The 18,975-nt window shown below is 38.7% G+C and overlaps 1 protein-coding gene across 50 annotated transcripts in view; it reads right to left on the reverse strand.

The window, feature by feature from the left end:
* LMO7 (LIM domain 7) overlaps positions 1 to 18,975 on the reverse strand; it is a 131,612-nt gene that overhangs the window by 83,577 nt on the left and 29,060 nt on the right. For all 50 annotated transcript variants that reach the window (XM_086881022.1, XM_086881041.1, XM_086881045.1 and 47 more), the window contains exons 2-3: positions 12,651 to 12,721; positions 9,438 to 9,507 (exon numbers count right to left, since the gene is read on the reverse strand). In XM_086881022.1, the coding sequence (XP_086737148.1) occupies positions 9,438 to 9,507; positions 12,651 to 12,721 (141 nt within the window). The remainder of the gene's footprint in view (positions 1 to 9,437; positions 9,508 to 12,650; positions 12,722 to 18,975) is intronic.

Here is an 18,975-nt window from a genome sequence, read left to right on the forward strand (position 1 = left end):
TGTCCCAGTAACACACTAGAAGCATTGGTTTGGAAGACTTGATCTCATTTAAAGCATCCCAAAATGCAGTTTTTGATTCAGAGATCAACCAGCAGGCACAGCACTCACTGTCCCCCTGACAAGAGGCCAGGGCAAGTAGCTGAACCACCATTTCTTGGTGTCTGCATTCATACCCTTCCTCCCCACTTACATCTCCTAGACACATTTCACTTTACCATCACCCACCTAAAAACCTGTCAAATTCAACCCTGTGTCTGGGTTTCATTCTGCCTGATTGATGTCTTGAGCAGCTACTAAAAGTTTCACAAAGAGTTTGCATCAACCTCCTCTTTCTCCACACCCTACATTTCAAAGGGTTTAGGCAGTAACAGAAAACAATTAAAGGAAATTCAGAGCTAAGGCTGAAATGTACCATATGTTTTCAAGCAGAGGGGCACAAAACATCAGTAAACCACTGCTGAGATTACATACTCCCACTATCAGGCATTGAAAGACTACAGAACAATGTCATCTCTAACTATTAATAACCATACTTCCTTTCTAGCACACAATCCTTTTTTTCTTAATTGTCTGCTAGAGGTATTTCCATACAGGCCACATTCCTCTTTCCTGTAACACAGCAGAAAGAGTACCAAAAGTCATTTGCAGTTCCATATACATTCCTATCAGGCATTACTCCTGACATTGGCTAATTTACCCTTTTTTTGGTTTACAGTATGGTCAATGAGAGAACTGGACTGAAAGTCAAGATTTCAGCCCCACCCTACTTGCTTATTAACCTCAGCACTAAAGCCACTAAAACTCTCACTAAACACACTCTGCTGTCTTTAGGTATAGAACTGAAGCAATGGTAAACAATTCTTTGTGAAGCACTCCAAAATCTGACACACTAAAAACTTCTTCTATAAGAAGAAGCAAGACTTTTCTTCAATTTAACTGCTTAAAAATCAGATTTCCACAATGCTTCATAAGTTTACAAAAGCTTTAAAAAACCAAACTTTTTTTTTTATTATTTCTAAACAGAATTTTCATCCCATTTACTGTGGTCATCATGTTCCCAAACTTGAAGAAACATCTGCTTAGGACTTTGAAGTAATGTAAAATGCATAAGTATCAGTTGCCAATGGAAACACAGTCACTAATTTCCAATTGCAATTTTCTGAGCACTGACAAAATCTCATGAAAATACATTAAGCAAGAAATTTAACACTTTATTTAATGGCCACATTTGAAATACAGAGCTGTATCAACCTCCAGGTGAAAAGATTTTTTTTTCTCATACTAATAAGATGGCATGATACAGAGAACGGTTTGGGTTGAAAAGGGCCTTAAAGATAATATTTGTCCAACTTCACTGTGAACAGTGACAGCTTCAACTAGTTCAGGTTGCTCAGAGCCCCATCCAACCTGACCTTGAATGTTCCTATGGATGAAGCATCCACCATCTCTCTGGAAAAGCTGTTCCAATGTCTCACTATCCTCACAGTAAATAATTTCTTCATTACATCTAATCTAAATCTATCCTCTTTTTATTTAAAACCGTTACCTCTTGTCCTACCACAACAGTTCCTTCTAAAATTTTTATCCTTACCTTTCTTATAACCTCCCTTTAAGTATTGAAACCTAGACCCTTCTCTTCCCAGGCTGAATAACCCAAATTGTCTAAGCCTGTCTTCATAGGAGAGGTGTTCCAGCCACTCATCATTTTTCTGGCCCTTCTCTGAACCTTCTCCAACAGGTCCATGTCCTTATAGCTGATAGGGATGCAGGGTTCCAGGTGGGGTCTCAGCAGAGCAGAGCAGAGATGCAGAATCCCCTCCCTGGCCCTGCTGCCCACGCTGCTCTGGATGCAGCCCAGGACACGTTTGGCTCTCTGGGCTGGGAGTACCCATGGCTGGCTCATGTCCAGCCTCTCACCCACCTGCACCCCCAAACTGTTCCCAGCAAGGCTCCTCTCATTTCTTTTCTTATATTTATACTTTGGGGGGAGGGGGAGGGGGGGAGGGGGCGTGCCCCAACCCAGGTGCAGTACCTTGCACTTGGCCTTGTTAAACTCCTGAGATTCCCATGGGTCTACTTCTCAAGCTTGTCCAGGTACTCCTGGATGGGCATCCCATGCTTTAGGTGTGTCAGCTGCACCACTCAGCTTGGTGTCATCTGCAGTTTTGCTGAGGGTGCCCTCAATCTCTTTGTGTCATAGATGAAGACATTAAACAGAACTTGACCAGCAAGGGATGTCACTTGTCCCTAATCTCCCTCTGGACATTAGCTAAGACCACTACCCTCTCCATGAAACTGTCCAACCAATTCCCTATGCACCAAACAACCCACCCACCAAATCTCTCTCTCTCCAGTTTAGACAGAAGGATGTTGTGGGGGACTGTATCAAAGGCTTTACAGAAGTCCAGATAAGTGACATCTGCATTCCTTCCCTCGTCCACTGATGCAACCACTCCATAACAGAAGGCCAACAGGTTGGTCAGGTAGGACTTACTCGTGGCTGTCCCAAATCACATCACTGTTCACTATGTTCCTTAGCAGAGCTTTTTGGAGGAACTGTTCCATGAGCTAAAACAGGCACAGGGGTGAGGCTGATGGGTCGGTGGTTCTCAGGGTCCTCCCTCCTACCTTTGCCAAAGATGGGTACAGTGTTTCCCTTTCCCCACAAGTCTCTTGCTTCCCACAAGAAAAAGGAAAATAACAGTTTTGGGAAGTTTTTTTACCTGCACCATAAGAAGAATATTGAACAAGAAAACTACTGCTATAAAGAGGAACCTGGCCTCATTCCTGCTATCCAAACTGCTCCTGAGCCTGTATTAAACATATAAACTTCCTTATAAAGGACAGCACATTGGATGCAGGGCATGAGTTTGAGTAGGTCATAACCACTTTCACTTTCTTCCTCTTTGGTTTTAGATATATTAAAGCTTATTCATAAGAAACACCAATTGCTATTGCAAAACAGATGTTTTCCCTCATATAAGAAATATGCCGAGTATTAATCTCTTAAAATAATAGTCTTTCTGAATTTCCCAACAACTTGCTGAGCATAGTAATCCAGAAAACAGGTAATGATGTCTCTTTGGTTTTGTTTACACATTTAAATTAACAACTTTCCAGAAAAATGCAGGTACCACCTTGTGCCTTGCCTTGTGAAACACACCACCAGACTAATCAGCTTCCTGGTGAATGATATCAAATAAGACTCACTCAGCTTCATTCTTAGCAGGGCTGCATATTCACCCACCCTGGACCTCTGAATGTACAAGCCACTGACAAATCAGAATCCCATGACCCAGCTCAGCCACAAGAGAGGGCCATGGAAGCAGGACTGAAAGCAGAGCCCACCACCACCACCACCACATTAGCTGTGATGTGCTCTGTTATTCTTCAAAAAGGTGACTTAAACCTTCAGAAGAAATAGCAACGCTCCACATCACTCGGTATTACTCCCTTTCACTCAGCACTACTCCCTTATTGCTGAAAAAAACCCAACAAATTAAGGTCAGAAAAGCAAACAGAGCACATCAAATGTTTATCAGCTCATTAGTCAGATCTTGACCAAAATTTATGAGGCTATTTCTTGCAAGCATTTTTGGACTTAATTGCTGCACAACCAGGAAATTTAAGTCTATATTTTCTTGTGTTTGGTTGCGAAGCAAAGCAAACAACAGCAGCTTTTATAACTTACTCCATGTATTTGTGTATTTGCCCTTCCTCATTTTTTATGAGGAATGGAAAAGAGGAAAAGTTTCTTTATAATCAATTTCTCATAGCAGACAAGATACCATTATTACTACTGTAGCCCATACTAATCAAATTCACAGAGCAGGAGTTTAAGATGAAAAAAATAATTATTAAAAAAATCTATATAATGCAAGAAGACAAAAAGGATGTAGCAATATAAAGTAGTAAGGCTATACTAAAGACTAGAATGTGAACAGCAGGAGAAAATAATCAGCAAGAAGGAATGAACTTTGGAAGCAAAGCAAATTAATATTTGATTTAAATATATCTCTCATATATCATCAGATTTCTTAAATTTAAGTAGAAAACACAACTAATTTGATTATAAGTAAAGTGGAGAAGGAAGTTTGTAGCTAAGTCCTAAATAAAACATACAACTGAACTAATATGTACAAGCCTGAAAAATTGTTTTGAAATTGTCCTATAAGAAAGTAAAAATGTCATCTGCATACCATTCTCCCAACACAAGGGAAAAAAAAAAAAAAACCACCACCAAAAAAACCCATTGCCCTGTTGAGAAAATTTTCCCACAGAAAAGGAAATTTTGGCCAGCTCTCCTTGATGACAAAAGATAAGGAAATACCAGGGCGGTTCCGTGGTTTGCAAAGTGTTAGGCACAAAGGCACAGAAAAATATTTCTATTTTTCAAGTTCTCCACCCCTTTCTTTACCTCTCCTTTCATTTTAGTTTAGCTTTCTGTCATATTTCTCTCTTTTTACCTTTATTATTCCCTACTTTCATGGTTTAGAAGGTATATGCTCAATACCTAAGTAACACTGTTTCAGATGGTTGCCTTGATGCAAGTGATGTTAATACCTCCTGATATATTCAATAAGAACGTTTTAGAATGGTGTCCTGTTACATTGCATTAAAGAGAAGCAATGATGTTGGAGTAGCAGCTGTCAGAAGGATATGTTGAATCTGGAAAACAAATGTTTGAGACAATCTGCATGGCAAAGCATCAAGATGCATTCCCCACCCTAAAGGAACCCTTAATTCCTCACTAGGAAAAAAAAAAATCCCACTCTACAGTATTTCAAATAAGCATTTTCAAACCTGGGACCGCCTAGAGATGTGCAGCTTTTTTTGTGTGTGTGTGTGTGTGTGTGTGTGAGAACAGGAAACAAAAATTCATTAAAAAAATCCTCTTTCCAAAGCTGAAGAACTTTATGAAGATGACATTTTGTGCTCATGCTCATCCATCACTCAAACTGAAGACTGAGTTAGCAACATCTCGCCTTGTTTGAAATCACCGACCAACTTGAAACAGAAGTGCTAATGTCATTTCATTTACAGCTCTGAAAAAACTTTCTATTCTTCCCTGTTGTATGATCGCAGCCCTCCTGTTTCTGATGTGAGAGAAAGCCTCCCAACCACAGTGCAAAGCATTGCACTTCCCCCTTATTCACAGGAGCTGCAAGCAAAAATAGATAGTCTTAGAAGACTAAATTGGGATATTGCAAGGCAAAAATTGGTATAAGCAAGACTTCCATTTGCTACCCCTCTCCAAAGAAAACATCGGCTCTTACCTCAGAATTTGCTTCACCACCTGATCTCACCTGGAAACAAATGTACCTTGACTAAAATTCTGCCTTGCTGAAGAGTGCACACTTACTCCTGCTGAGCAACAAGCAATGTATTATTCTGACAGATATGTTCAGCTTGCATAAACTACACCTAACTCATTCACCTTCCCACCGCCTCATGGTGTCCTGTGACTTCCACTCCAGTTTATGATTCTCTGTGTTCAGCCAAATGAGTTGAAAACTGAGTTGAGGTTTTTGGGGAGCAATGGTGCTGCAGCCAGAGACGCATCTCTGAAACTTCTCAGTAAAGCCTTGTTGCAAAATACGTTGTCAAACCACAAAATCCTCCCCGTCATGTGATTATATTCAAATCATCTTCACATGCTGGGATTCAAGCTGAAAATTCTATTTTTTGAGAAAAAAGTTTTCCTCTGGGTTTGTTTTTGGTTAACATTCATTTTATTTTTGCCACCCCTACTACCCAAGAACTCTAATCAAAATAATTTTGCAGGATCTGAACCCAGAAAGATTTACCAATTTGAGTAATTTTCTTTTAACACCATCTCTGTTTCACACAATTTTCCAGAAGCCATTTTAGTGCAAAGATCCTAAATGGCATTAAAAAAAAAAAAAAGGTCAAAATTAAAGCAAAAAAACCCAACAGCTGCCTCCCAGTTTCCCTTCAGGAAATCGATGAGATCATCACTGGCTCCAAAATCTGCCATGTGCTGTTCAAAATCAACCTTCTGCAAGTGGCCACTTTCTGCCACTACTGCTGGAGTTAGAACTTAGCACCTGGCAGCTGGCACAGCTCACTGTCCAGGAAACCACCATAAGAGCTGCATGGACATTTCTTCAGCCACCTGTCCCGACCACAGCTTCCCTACAACCACTCTGGTACTCGCCTCACCCCCAGCATTTTCCAAACTGGAACAGAAGCAAGCAGGCAAATGCAGCTGAGACAATGGCTACATCTCACCCACATGCCCCAGGAGAGAACTGGAGCAGTGGGGCTGGAGCCAAATGTTGTTATATGGAATACCAAGTTATAGCCAGATCCAACTCTTCTTCCCAAAGACTTCTTACAAACCCTCCCAACACAAGCTGCAGCCCAGATTTCCCATGCCAAACTGGGGAGAAGTTTAATCAGTTTTTTGAACTTTCCTGGTACCAATGAAGCATTTTTCTTTAACTGAATGCCAAGTTTCATTTCAGTATTTAATCCTCAAAACACACATATTTATTTTTCCATTCCATCATAATTAGATCTGAGCCACTGCAATCCACACCTAAAAATCACTAGGCAGCAGTACAATCAAACTAAAGGTAAAAGCCGAGGCTTAATCTGAGTTGTGCAAAATGTTCCTACTAATATCAAGTCCCTATTAGATCTTATGCTATGTAAGGTGTCATAAAAAAAAAGACATACCAAATCAATAATGCATTGACTTCATTAAGAGCAGCACCTCACACTAACTCTAGCACACAATATTCCATATAGAACAGAATGCTTCATTCCTATAGGCCATCACTATTTTACTCAGTTTGTTTTCAAAATAACCACGAACTCAAAGAAGTGAGATAATTAAACCCTTCTGGAGATTCAACTGAAGGCATCTATTCAACACTGTATTTCTGTACTGCTGCAAAAGCCTGACAAATAGCTGAAGTCAACACATACTTATATGGAAATAAAATATATTAACTCCCTAGGGAACAAAACCAAAATTCAAGGAATTCCTGGAGGGGAAGAAAAACAAAGGGGAGGGAAAGGGGGGAAGAGAAACAAGATGTCTTTCAAAGCGTTTGTTTCCTTCTGATAATCAGACTGCCACAAAACTCTCAAAACCGTGGGGGTTTTGTTTCCTCTGAAACAGGAAAGTCAGGAGAGAAATGGATGCTAATTAGGCAATAAAGGCAAAAAATATTTTGGAAATGGACTTCAGGATATGAGTCTAGAGGAGCATGAAGAAGCTGTAGAAAGAATATGATTAGATCTCTTTTTGTTTCAGAAAAATCCCTGCCATCTCTTGATATTAAAATTTCCATCTGGAATAAAAAAACAAACAAACAAAGAAAAACAGATAGAAAAAATAAGAAACATAAATTCACCCCTTCCAAGAGTGATTTCTAGATCTCATGAAAGCTTGCTGGGGAGCAATTAGTGTGAGACTCAAAGGCATTGAAGACGGCAAGACAGCAGAAGTGAGAGCCACAGAAGTATATGTAACATTTATGAAGCCACAGAAAACACTAGAAGCAAATTTGTGGGAGAAGCAGCCTACAAGCAACAAAAATATTTCCAGAACATGTCAAGCAAGCCTGCCACCAAATTTCTTAGTAAGCTTTTTATATCTCCAAATCCAATCTTTCAACCACAGTATCCTGAGCCTGTCAAGGTATCAATGTCTGCTTTCTTATAAATACAAATCCCCATAAATTTTAGTTTGAGTTTTACACACTGGGATGAAACCTGGGATCTTCAAAGCTGGTCTGTGAAAACCAGTCTTCCACTATTGTCACCATAAGCACCATCTTCTGAAACCACTCCATTATAGTCTTCACAACTGTCTTCTAAAACTGAAGTGTTTATGTAAAACCTTTTCCACAGTTTAACACAAAACATCAGCTCTCTCAATTATTATCTTTAAATCATATTTTAATAATACTGGGTGAACTCGATTTACAAGAATAATTCACCTTTCTGTCTCTTTCCTTTATTTCTGAAGACTTGCGGGAACTAGAAACAACTTCAAAAAACAGTAATACACTACAAGTAAGATATAAATTACACACCAAATGAATACTCTGCATTTTTATATCTGGAAATAAAAAATGAATATAAAAACAATAGTGTTTGCAGTTATGATTCAAGACAACACTTAAATCACCACAAAAATGAAATCTAGCTTATGGTTTTCTGGTTTGAATCTAATGACTACTTCAGAGGCCATGCAGGCAATCAAACTGCTGATCAAATAACTGTGCTGTCCTCCCCAAAATTATTTTGGTTTCATTTGAATTCCTTTTTGCATGTCTCACAGGAAAAGAATGTGCAGCAGTCTTATTCGCAAGCCTAAATACCTGAGCATGTCTGGGACAAAGGCAACTAATACTTTCTACGTTCATTTGATGTGGAAATGCACATTCTCAGCTTGTGCAATAATTTATGGCAATTTAACCTAATCTTATGACCTCCAGCCAAGTTAACTACATTTATTCTCTAATGAGCTACGTGGTTGACTAGCAAATGCCAATGTTTTGTTGGCTTGTCCCATTAGAACATATAAAAGTATCTAGAGTTTTGTATTCTACTCCTACTAAGAAATAGGTAATTTCCCTTCATTGAGAGCTTGCATGTTTATCGTAAGGTGCAATTGTCCATTTGTCAAAGGAATCATATACATGTCCCTGTTCACCTTGGATCTTTTAATATGAGACCAACAGTTTTTGTGACAGGACTAAATAGCCTTGACACCCAAAGTGACATGAATAGCCAGCAAGGTTGTCATAGTGAAAAGAGTGATGAAGGAGGAATTCTAAGAATTTATTTGCCCACAGAAGGGTTTCTGATGCTAAATGGCTACATAACTTATCCTAGTCTCTATGCAGCAAATTTTCTAAACAACATACAGAAAATCTTTCACATTTCCTGTGAAAATTATGACATGCATCTCCCACCTCTACCCCCAGCAATGTGATTTACAGCCAAAACATTGGCAAATCCCTCAGCTGAAGCCTGAAGACAGATCTTTGCATCATCAGAGTTATTTTAATGCAACTGAAGCTTTGCTGTGGGTAGAGTGAAACAGGTTCCAAAAATGCTTTAACTACACAGAACATTTCCTACTCTGCCCATTCCCTAAGAAAGGGATATTGGAAGTGGCTTCTGAATGTAAGATAGGATGGTGGCCCTTAAACAGAGACTATTAATGCCACAGAGGTTTGTGCACAGGAGCCAGTGCTTGATACCTCTGGGGATGATGAAGCTTCATCATTATGATGATTGAAGTTACATATCGAAATGACAGATTAGATATCCCTTGCGGTCTAAGATAACAATTTTGAACAAAAAATGAAAATTATGCCAAAATTTTGAAAACTCCTTGAAACAAAGATCACTTGGTTCATATGCCAGATATTAAATTCAATGCCATTACTTACCAAGCCAGCTATTGGAGTTGGCAGACAATTGATCTTCTTAATGATGCCAGGTTTGATCTTGTTAATCAAACTAAAAAAAAAAAGTATATGATTTTCTGTTAAATAATTTACTGTACTTAAGCATAAGCATCAATGCTTAGTAAGAAATACTTTGTATGTAGTCCTAACTCAACATGATTTGAATGAGTTTGAGCTGAACCTATTAACACTCCCTAGAAGTGACAAGCAAGAACAGATTGTAGAAGCAAAAATTAAACAAGTCACACACAAAGAGGTTTCTGGGAACAGCAAAGTGAGAAAGAAAAGAAAATGCATGAGGAGGCGTGGGCAGAAAAGGATCTGTATTTCTCTTACATGGGTGGTGATGTTAATTGGACTCAAATTTCCTATTCATAGATATTCTCCTCATAAAGGTCCTGAGCAGATGTCAAAAATGTACCAGAATACTGATTTTCAGAGTGCAGTGTGATAGCACTAACATTCCTGTAAGGGTGAGAAATAAACTCAGTTTTCGTAATGCTACCAAGTCCACTATGCTATGTGCAGCAATCATTTTTGGTACATATAATTTACATGCACAAAGTCATTTTCCATCACACTCAGACGAGATTGTACCTGATACCAGTCTTCATATAAAATTCATAATTAAGCTGAGAAGATAGGACAGACTAACACATCACTATTGAATACATAAGCCTAAATGCATACCTTATCCTGCACTGAGGGTGAAGCACAGGATTCCTTGCAAGTTTATATCCAGGTTTTCAGTCATGGAGGTAAGGAAATATTGTGGTTCACCAAATTACACACTGGACCATAGGGTCAGTAGAGAACAGGGACCTCAGGACAACCTGCAGACTTCATCTGCCTCTATACCTTTGAGAATTTTTTTTACTTGCTCTCACTTCTTGTTGCTGCTTGTCTGGCCAGACCCTTTACCCCACACAAAGCATCAGCAAGGCTTTGTGATCTATCTGCACCAGTGTAAAGGCAAGACATGGACTTTAAAACTCTGCATGGGGAAAAAACATCTTTTGCTCAAGCAGAAAATGTATTTGAAAAACAAACACAAAGAACAATTTACCCCTATACACTGGAATGAAGGATATATTTCTGGCTACATGCAGGAAAAAAAAAAAGAGCTGCAGGTCCTGAGATGTTTCAGTAACACTGACTTATTTAGCAAACAAGACACATTTGATTACTTTTCCCACCCAAAAAAGTGATCTGTTGAGGTGGAATTAAAATAAAGGTTTGCATTCCTCCCCTATTTTTTTTTTTTTTTAATTTTTAAATCTTCCAAATGCCTAATTTTTGATTTATTTTACTGAAGAACATGAAGTAGCATATGACCAGATAAACCTTAGTGAGTTTCTTTCTCTAGTGTATGCACACTAGAATTGGCAAAACGTAAAAGGCTTTATTTTGTCAACTACTGATCACTCAGACAACTTGACAAGTTTGCACTTAGTCATTGAGTAGGACAAACAAACTGACTGGATGCTGTAGGAACGTGCGGTGCAAGTAGAGGTCTTATCTGCTGTGGTTTAAGTCAGATATACAATCTACAGAGATATTCTATCCACCTAATTTAGCCATGCCACAGGTGAACCAAGGAAATGGACAATGTAATTTCTAGTTTGTCTCAATTACTTGAGATCTTGCACTGTATTGTCATTGGTGAAAATTGGATGTGAAAATTTTTGCCATCTGCTCTTTTCTGTTCCCACAGAATTTCTATGAAACTCACTCCTCCTTGGACTTCAAGTATGTCAGATTTAAAATTATGACACAGGAGAACAGCTATTTTAGTACAACATAAAATGGCAGCTTTTGCTTTAAAGAAAGTTGCATGCCTCTGAAGGCAAGCTGCTCAACTGAAGAAATTACAGGAAGTTTTTCTTGCATTAATATTAATTATAGATAAATTTAGCTGATTTACATTTGGCAGATGGAACCTCATTCTCTTGCCAAGTACGTGTCAACAATGAAGATATCAGAAGATTAGTATGCATCAGTTAATGGCCAATTCTTAAACATTTGAATACAACATACACATCTCACTAAATACATACCTGAAGAAATAACTTCTTATTAAAAGTATAAACTATTTTTATTACTACATTCACACTCACTAACATTTAATTACATAAGTAATGAAAATACAGCATCCAGCTCTACAATATTGTTGAAAAATCAATGTCCCATATCACAAATAACTTTAAAAGCAACTAGCAAGATAAGACTGGAAGGGCAAAGGGTCCAAAGCAAAATAGAGGCAAGGACAGAAAATATGAATATTCACAGAAGGAAAAGATTATATATAGGAAAAGAAGCTCAGAGAACTGAACTGTCAAATATTTACTGAAAGTTAGCTTTGCTGAACTGATTTTAGAGTGGCTCAGGTTTGTGGGGTGGTTTTATTTTTTTGGGTTGTTTTTTTTTCCTTATTTTTGTTTAGCATCCCAGGTAGTTCTCCAATAAGATTTCTCTTGCACTGGTGTTCTAATGACATTTACAACTGTTGTTCCTTAAAGTACTAAGGGATTAACACCACTTCCAGTCCTGGAAACCTGTTCCAGTAAAGTACCAAGCCAATTACAGATATGCAGATGAGACCTGATGAGTGGACATTTTACACCTCTGACTCAGTCTAGCAACGAAACCAGGCAAGTCCCATCATTGCCAAGCCTACAGTATATAAGCACAAGGAAGCTTCTTGTGGAAAGTGCTCCAAAACAAGCTGAGTGTAAAGTTCTGTGATAGGAATAGGTAGTTTGATGATTTATAGAATCAGCAATAAAGGGTGGGAGATGGAGGACAGAAATCCAAACCCAAACAGTGGGTATAGGGGTAGCAGTGCTTTGATCCCAGCCATAGCCACAACACCTTGCAAAAACTGCAGAGAAAGCCCACAGATACCAGAATTTTGGCATTGTAACCAAAAGCTAGATAATCAATCAACAACAGCATGATCCCCTCAGTATCACACAAAGAACTGTGTGGGACAACACATAGAACACATGGATCTGGAAATAGTATGTCCAAAAGCTGCTCTCCCTTCCCACGACAAACAACAGGTATTAAGAAAAAATTGAATATTATTTACTAAAAAATCCTTTTAATACTTAAAAAATAATTCAGAGGCCAGGAAGGAAAGAGGCCAGCTGATGTTAATCTGAAGGGTTTTTATACAGGGAAATCAATACTCACTCGCACAACAGGACTCCATTTTCTAGAGCTGCTCGAAAATCTTTGGTTCCAAAGCTCTGCCCAGTAACTGCCTATAAGAATAAGAGTTGAGAGTTAATTGGACACATAGACAAAATCAGGACTAGCAAGAGAATCTTATTAGTAGTTAAAAAAAAAACCAAACCAAAAACACAAACAACCAAACCCTGATTTAACACTTCATACTATTATTTTCTTACATTAATTTCAAAGAAGCAAGTGTTTAAGAGCCAGTTATTTATGCCTCAAAAGAAGTCAGATCCAACATCTTAAAATAGTTTCCTCTAGTGTAAGTCAATCTTCAGCTAAATTCTGTGGGAATACTTATTATTTTCTAAAGCAATATCAGTCACATTGAAAAGCATAACAGAAATTTCAAACAGAAATGCAAAGGAGAAAGTCTTTTATCTCCTACTTCATGTTACAGCATGTATACCCATGATATCTAGCACAAAGTATTTTAATAGTGGGTTTTTTTTGTGCCACTTGCACCTTAAGCAGTGTGACTAAAGAAGCACTCCAAGTCTGCATTACCACGTGCACATCAATTCCCATTCCTTGGCAAGTAGCAGGACTATACTAATGGGACTCCTTTGTGTATTCAGAGTGAAAAAGCAGTGAATGAGAACAATGACTTGTAAAGGACGTAAGATACCCAAAACCAAAATAACTGACTACAAGTTTTCAGCAAAGTGGTTTTCAAAGAAACCCCAAAACCCAAAAGAACAAAGCATTCACTCAAGCCTACACTCATTTGGAGCTGCTACTAGATCCCCCCTGTGCCTACATTCCCTGCAGGGACCAAATTGGGCAGATTTCTTCCAAACACCCAGATTAATAAACCACATGCAAGTCAAAAAAGGACATATTATTCTGCCATCAGTCCAAAAGAGAGGTTTTATGCCAGCTGGGAACACAAACCAAATACTAGGAATTATATTTATTTGAGCTTAGAGGTCACCATGTTCAGCCACCAGCTAATTATGAACTGCCCTTTGGGGATCCTGACGATCCTCAAGCCTGTGCAGGACTTCAGGCACACAATTAAAAGTGCTGTGGAACTTGCATGCATCCAAAGCAAAGCTACTGGTTACCACAGTAATTAAGGAAATTAGTACTGGAAAAAAAAAAAAAAAGTTGTGCTTGGTAAAAAGAGCAAAGGAAAGGATGAAGCACTTTTAGGATCTGCTAAATCATTACATTATCACCCTATCATTTTTTTCTAAATTCCAAGAGGGATGTACACTAACACCAGAAATCCTATTAAATAAGTAATTAAGTTTAATATGGGTTTTCATTTGTCATAGATACTACAAAAATCTTCTTTTATGTTTAATGTTTTTTTCTAAAATGTAACAAATAGTGACACAAAATGAATGATGGCACTCAAGGTAAGAAAAATTTCAAAATTCAGGGAAAGAAAGGATGATAATGATTCCCCTAGGAGAACTGCACTTTATACAATATTCATATAACAACAGTCTGTTCCTATGGGAAACTAGAAGCCGTATCTTAGAAACATAAATATATTGTCAATAACCCCTTTAAAACACAGAATCTGAAAATTATCTCTTATATGTTACGGTATTTTGTTTCCAAACCTGTATATTTAGTGATAATGATTTTGAGGACGCTAGCAAATGTAACACAACAGCGCTGAAACTTTAAAAATAAATGTTTATGTTCCCTAGGTTATAGGGAATATGAGGAATAGGAATACCCAGTCTAAAACTATGCCCTTCATTCTGCAAGTCAGAAATTTGACGTTTGCATGTCATACATTAGATACATCTACTGTAAAAGGGCTGTATGACAGGAGTCTAGCTTTACAGCTATGTTTCAAACTCCAATCAACTCTCAAGAATCCTAAAACTACTCTCATTTTGGAGCTGTCACTGACATCTACAGGACTACACAGTCAGAATACTTGGGTTTATAGAGTTTATAGAGAGTTTACTGGCAAGTCATGCATGCAGTAGATGACAAGGGGTTTCTTTCAAAAGAGTTGGGCCCATCCCAAACCTTCAGTGTCTTCTATACCCACAATCACCCTTAACAGTGAAATTCCTCTTTTTTATAAAAAAAAAAAAAAAAAGGGTTCTAGAATTGCAGTATGTAGCTGAGGCCCACACTCCTCAAAAATCATTCAGAGGAAGACAAGGAATATGAGCACTGAAGACAAATTAAACTTCAGAGTAGCCCATCCAGAACACAAGAACACCATGCCGTAGTGCATAATCCTTTTTCCTTGAACAGCAAGAGTCCAATTTGAGTACAAGGCTGTAAATGCCTCTATTAGAGTTGCAGACCTCTTAAAATTACATTAGAAGATATTACACTGGAAGCATTTTGACTAAGTTATTTGTGCAGCCACTGCAGCAGTAACGCTGATTTGCTATACAGGATGGAGCTGTCAGACTGATCTTGTGACACACTGATTTTGACAACTATGTGGTTTGTTGGTATTAAAATAAAAGCATTGGTTCTACCAAATTAGGTTTCATTAATATTGACTTTCAAAGGATAACCAATAATTAAGTAATTAGAAGATATTCTCAAAGAACAATTTAACACTGGTGCTTGAAACCAAAACATTTTCCAAGTTGCACAACAGCTTGAATTTGTTGATGTCACAAAAGTAAATGCTCCATTTTAAAATCTGCTTTTGTACAGAGGCTGAGGACTTTTCTCATTATGGACTTTCACCTGACTTATACCCAGTGCAGAGCTTCAAGCTGAGCTGTAACTATGATAGCTTACCCAGGAACCAGGTACCATTAAAAAAATGCAAAGACACAGACTGGCTCAGAGTTCCCTGACTTTTAAGAACCTAAGTAAAACAAAGTGAATCCCACCCTAAGATATTACATCTTCAAACTATGTCTACGATTTCTGAGTCACTGCTTGTTCACAAAAACTCCTTATACTGGGTGTGGTACTCTTATGTAATACACATAATTGATTTTGGACAATTTTTCAACCACTTAGCCATGTGAGGCAACAAACAATAAAGAAAATACCTTTCAAGAGTGATTTCTATCCGTCTTTGAACAACATCCCTTTCCAAATTATAGGTCTCTTTTCTCTCCTCCATTCAGCTGAATATATTCTGCTTCTATCACTGTTTTTGGTTTTTTTTTTTTACAGAATGAAAGCAATGACATGATTAAAGGCTATATCATAAAATCAAATTTAATTGCTATAAAACAGTTTAATTCTGTTTTTGAAAGATAGCGTCCCCTAATACTTTGGTAATTTGCTATTAACAGGTCCAACCAATTTTCTTCAAACAGTATGCAAATCTAGTTTTTATTTAAATTTAGACATTTTAAAAATGCTTACACACAGAGGGCAAGTTTATTTTCAGGTTTGCTGTAATTTCTGTAAGAGGAGGCAAATCAAGAAGAAATAACCAAAGATCAACCATTCTGAGCATGGCATGACATCAAAATCATCATGAACTGAACAAAAAGCACACAGCACAGAATATGCTGATTATATGCCTTAGTACCAAAATAATCATTGAGTTAATTTCTTTGGCTTGCTATACTGGAGGCCAAATAAAGCTGATCATAAGGTAGGGCTTCTTTGCCTCACAAGTTATCCAAAGCCGAAATATTTTTTCAGTGTAAATACAAAAAAAAAAAATACTAAGGGAGTTGTATCCATGGTTTACACAGGAATGGCTTTAGCAAAAGGGCACCACTACCACAGGCCAGTCAATATTTACCTCCACACGAAACTCAAAGCAAAGGGACTGGTAGGTTTCTCAATTTGACTTTGCTGTGATGGAAACAGCCAAGCTAGGCTCTTCCCATCCAGTGCAGGAATCATACCACATACCCAGGCATGCTGGCTGACCAGTTCTCCATCACAACAGCCTTAGCTTGTTAGAGACAAGCAATGCTGCACCACACCCTGCCTGTAATCTCAGCAATGCCTTGGCACGGGTACTCACCATCCAGCCTGCTCTCTCTGCCTCATTCAGGGCTCCTCTGCCACCCTGCCTTTACACTACACCACCTCAAACCATGCAAGGTCCCTGTGCATCAATTTGAGAGAAATACTGCTTGCATCAGCTTGAAGCACACAGCTCCCTGATGTAGGCTAGGGATGGAAGGAAGATTCAAGATACCAAACCACACATGGTAGCAGCTGCCTGAAGGCAGGCTTATGCCAGGATCTCATGGGACAAACAATTACTCAGAGGGAAATTAATCAGATAAACACTGATTTATCAATTTCAGGTCCCCAGCGTGGCCTGCAGCAAGACAAATTCTGCACGCTGAAGAGAGGACTGACTGTCTTCTGTAGGGAACTGGGACAGTGATGCAACAGTGACACAATGGTGCCATCCCCAGCACAGAATTTTGGCTATACCTGCCAGTTCCTGTCATTATGCCTGCCTGAGTGGATCACCCCACATACATATGAATTCCTACCTTTCCAATGGCCTTTCTTCTCCCTACCCATTACCAAAACTCTGGATCAGACTACATGGTAAATGGCTCTTTAAACAACCCCAGCGTTACATTCCTCCATTTACAGTACTCCTTTGGCTCTAAGTACCTTCATGCAAAGCAGAATGGTGCTGCTCCTGCAAGATGCATAAGGAGATACATTGGCTACACCCCAGCCAACAAGCAAGCATGCAGGCAACTCCCAGTGTGCTGGCATCCCTACAGAGTGGCCAGGTCTGGAAGTAGATTCACAACACGTTTTCAAGTAGTATTTTGAGTTCACTGCATTTTATATCCAACTGTCAAAACATTTTATACCGCAGCTTGACAGATTTTTCATGTCCATCACGAAAGAAGAGCAACATCAAGAAAAGAAGTAAAAAAACCAGTAATGATTTTTCCCTCTCCTGCATTCAGATGCACTACCCAAAGTCCTACCTCCCCTTTTCATGGCTATTGGAGCTCCATCTAAATACCATGCAGTACATGAGCTTGTCTTTGAATGGTGTGTGTGGTAGCTACCAGAAAATGCTGCCATTATGCTTTGAAGTAAATAGCTTGTGCTGTCTGGCATTTGCAGTTTTCCCATTCAGTCTTCTCCTCCCAAATTTTTAAATCTCGTCTTTTTTAAAAAAACCCAAACCAGAAAACAAAAACATTGCCTCAAATTTCTCCTGAGTAATTTGCTTTATCCAAATCCCTCCCAAAGGACACAGGTGATGGGAGCCCTATTTTGAGGGTTGCTGTACACAATCTTGAACTCAAAACCATCCATTTGGGTAGAAAACTTGTGACATTGCAGCAGACAGCCCAACCATAGCAATGATTAGGTTTCTCAAGGTCAAGCAGTAGAAAAGAGCAGCTCATTTTTGAGGCCAGCAGGATCTGTCTCCCTGAATTTTGAGCCCCAGAAAAACGTACAGAAAGCGTGGGTATTCATAGCTCCCATCCACGGGAAAATACTACTGGCATTTCATCTCTGGTGGTAGCAGGGATGCCAAGCCCAAAGCAGGCAAGGTCATTGTGGGAAAAATGCTGCTGTTGTGGGAAAAATGCTGCTATCTTCCCTTATGATCAACAACTAAATTCACAGTCCAACAAACTCCTGAGGGGTCAGTCACCAAGCGCTCAAGCTGATACCCACAGAGGCTCTCCCAGTCAGCTACCCAGTAATAAAATGATGACACTGCCCAACCTACCAAGTGCACAAGAGTCAAGAGCAAGACTTAGTTTTGTACAAAAAAAAAAGCTCTTGATTTCAAATCCCCACACCTCACAGCTAAAATCCATGACAGGCACGATTCCACTGAGGAAAAGAACTGGGATGGCTGGATTAAGAAAAAAAATCTACAAATAAATGTGCTGTATGATCTAAATGAACAGCAAAAGTAAGAAGGGGGAAGGAGATGAATATTTTTGCCATTAATCACTTGTGCTGGACCATGTTAGTGCTCCTCTTTATATCCACAAGAGCAATTTTTTTCAACTGGAATAATTCACTCCCTATGGCTCAATGCAAGGCTGTACTCCCATACCCCAAATCCCTAGGCATCATTACATTTCAGAGAATGTAGAGATTTTTCAGTCTTCAGCCCAAACTGCCTTTGATAGCAAACCAGAACAGATATTTATAAAAGGAAATGGCTCATTACTGAAAAAAAAGACTTGACTGTTACTTTCTATCATCAACATAATGATGGGGTCTTATTGTGGTATGCCTTCTGGACAAACATACCAAGACTCCTGAAATAACATACAGCTACATTCTTACAAAAGATGAAGAAAAACAGTCAGGGGTGAGCAAGAAGGGAAAAGATTACTGGTAGTAAGTGTGAAAAGCACAGATC

The sequence above is a fragment of the Cyanistes caeruleus genome, chromosome 3, assembly GCF_971803275.1.
Source record: "Cyanistes caeruleus chromosome 3, bCyaCae1.hap1.1, whole genome shotgun sequence".
In the NCBI taxonomy this organism is placed as follows: Eukaryota; Metazoa; Chordata; class Aves; order Passeriformes; family Paridae; genus Cyanistes; species Cyanistes caeruleus.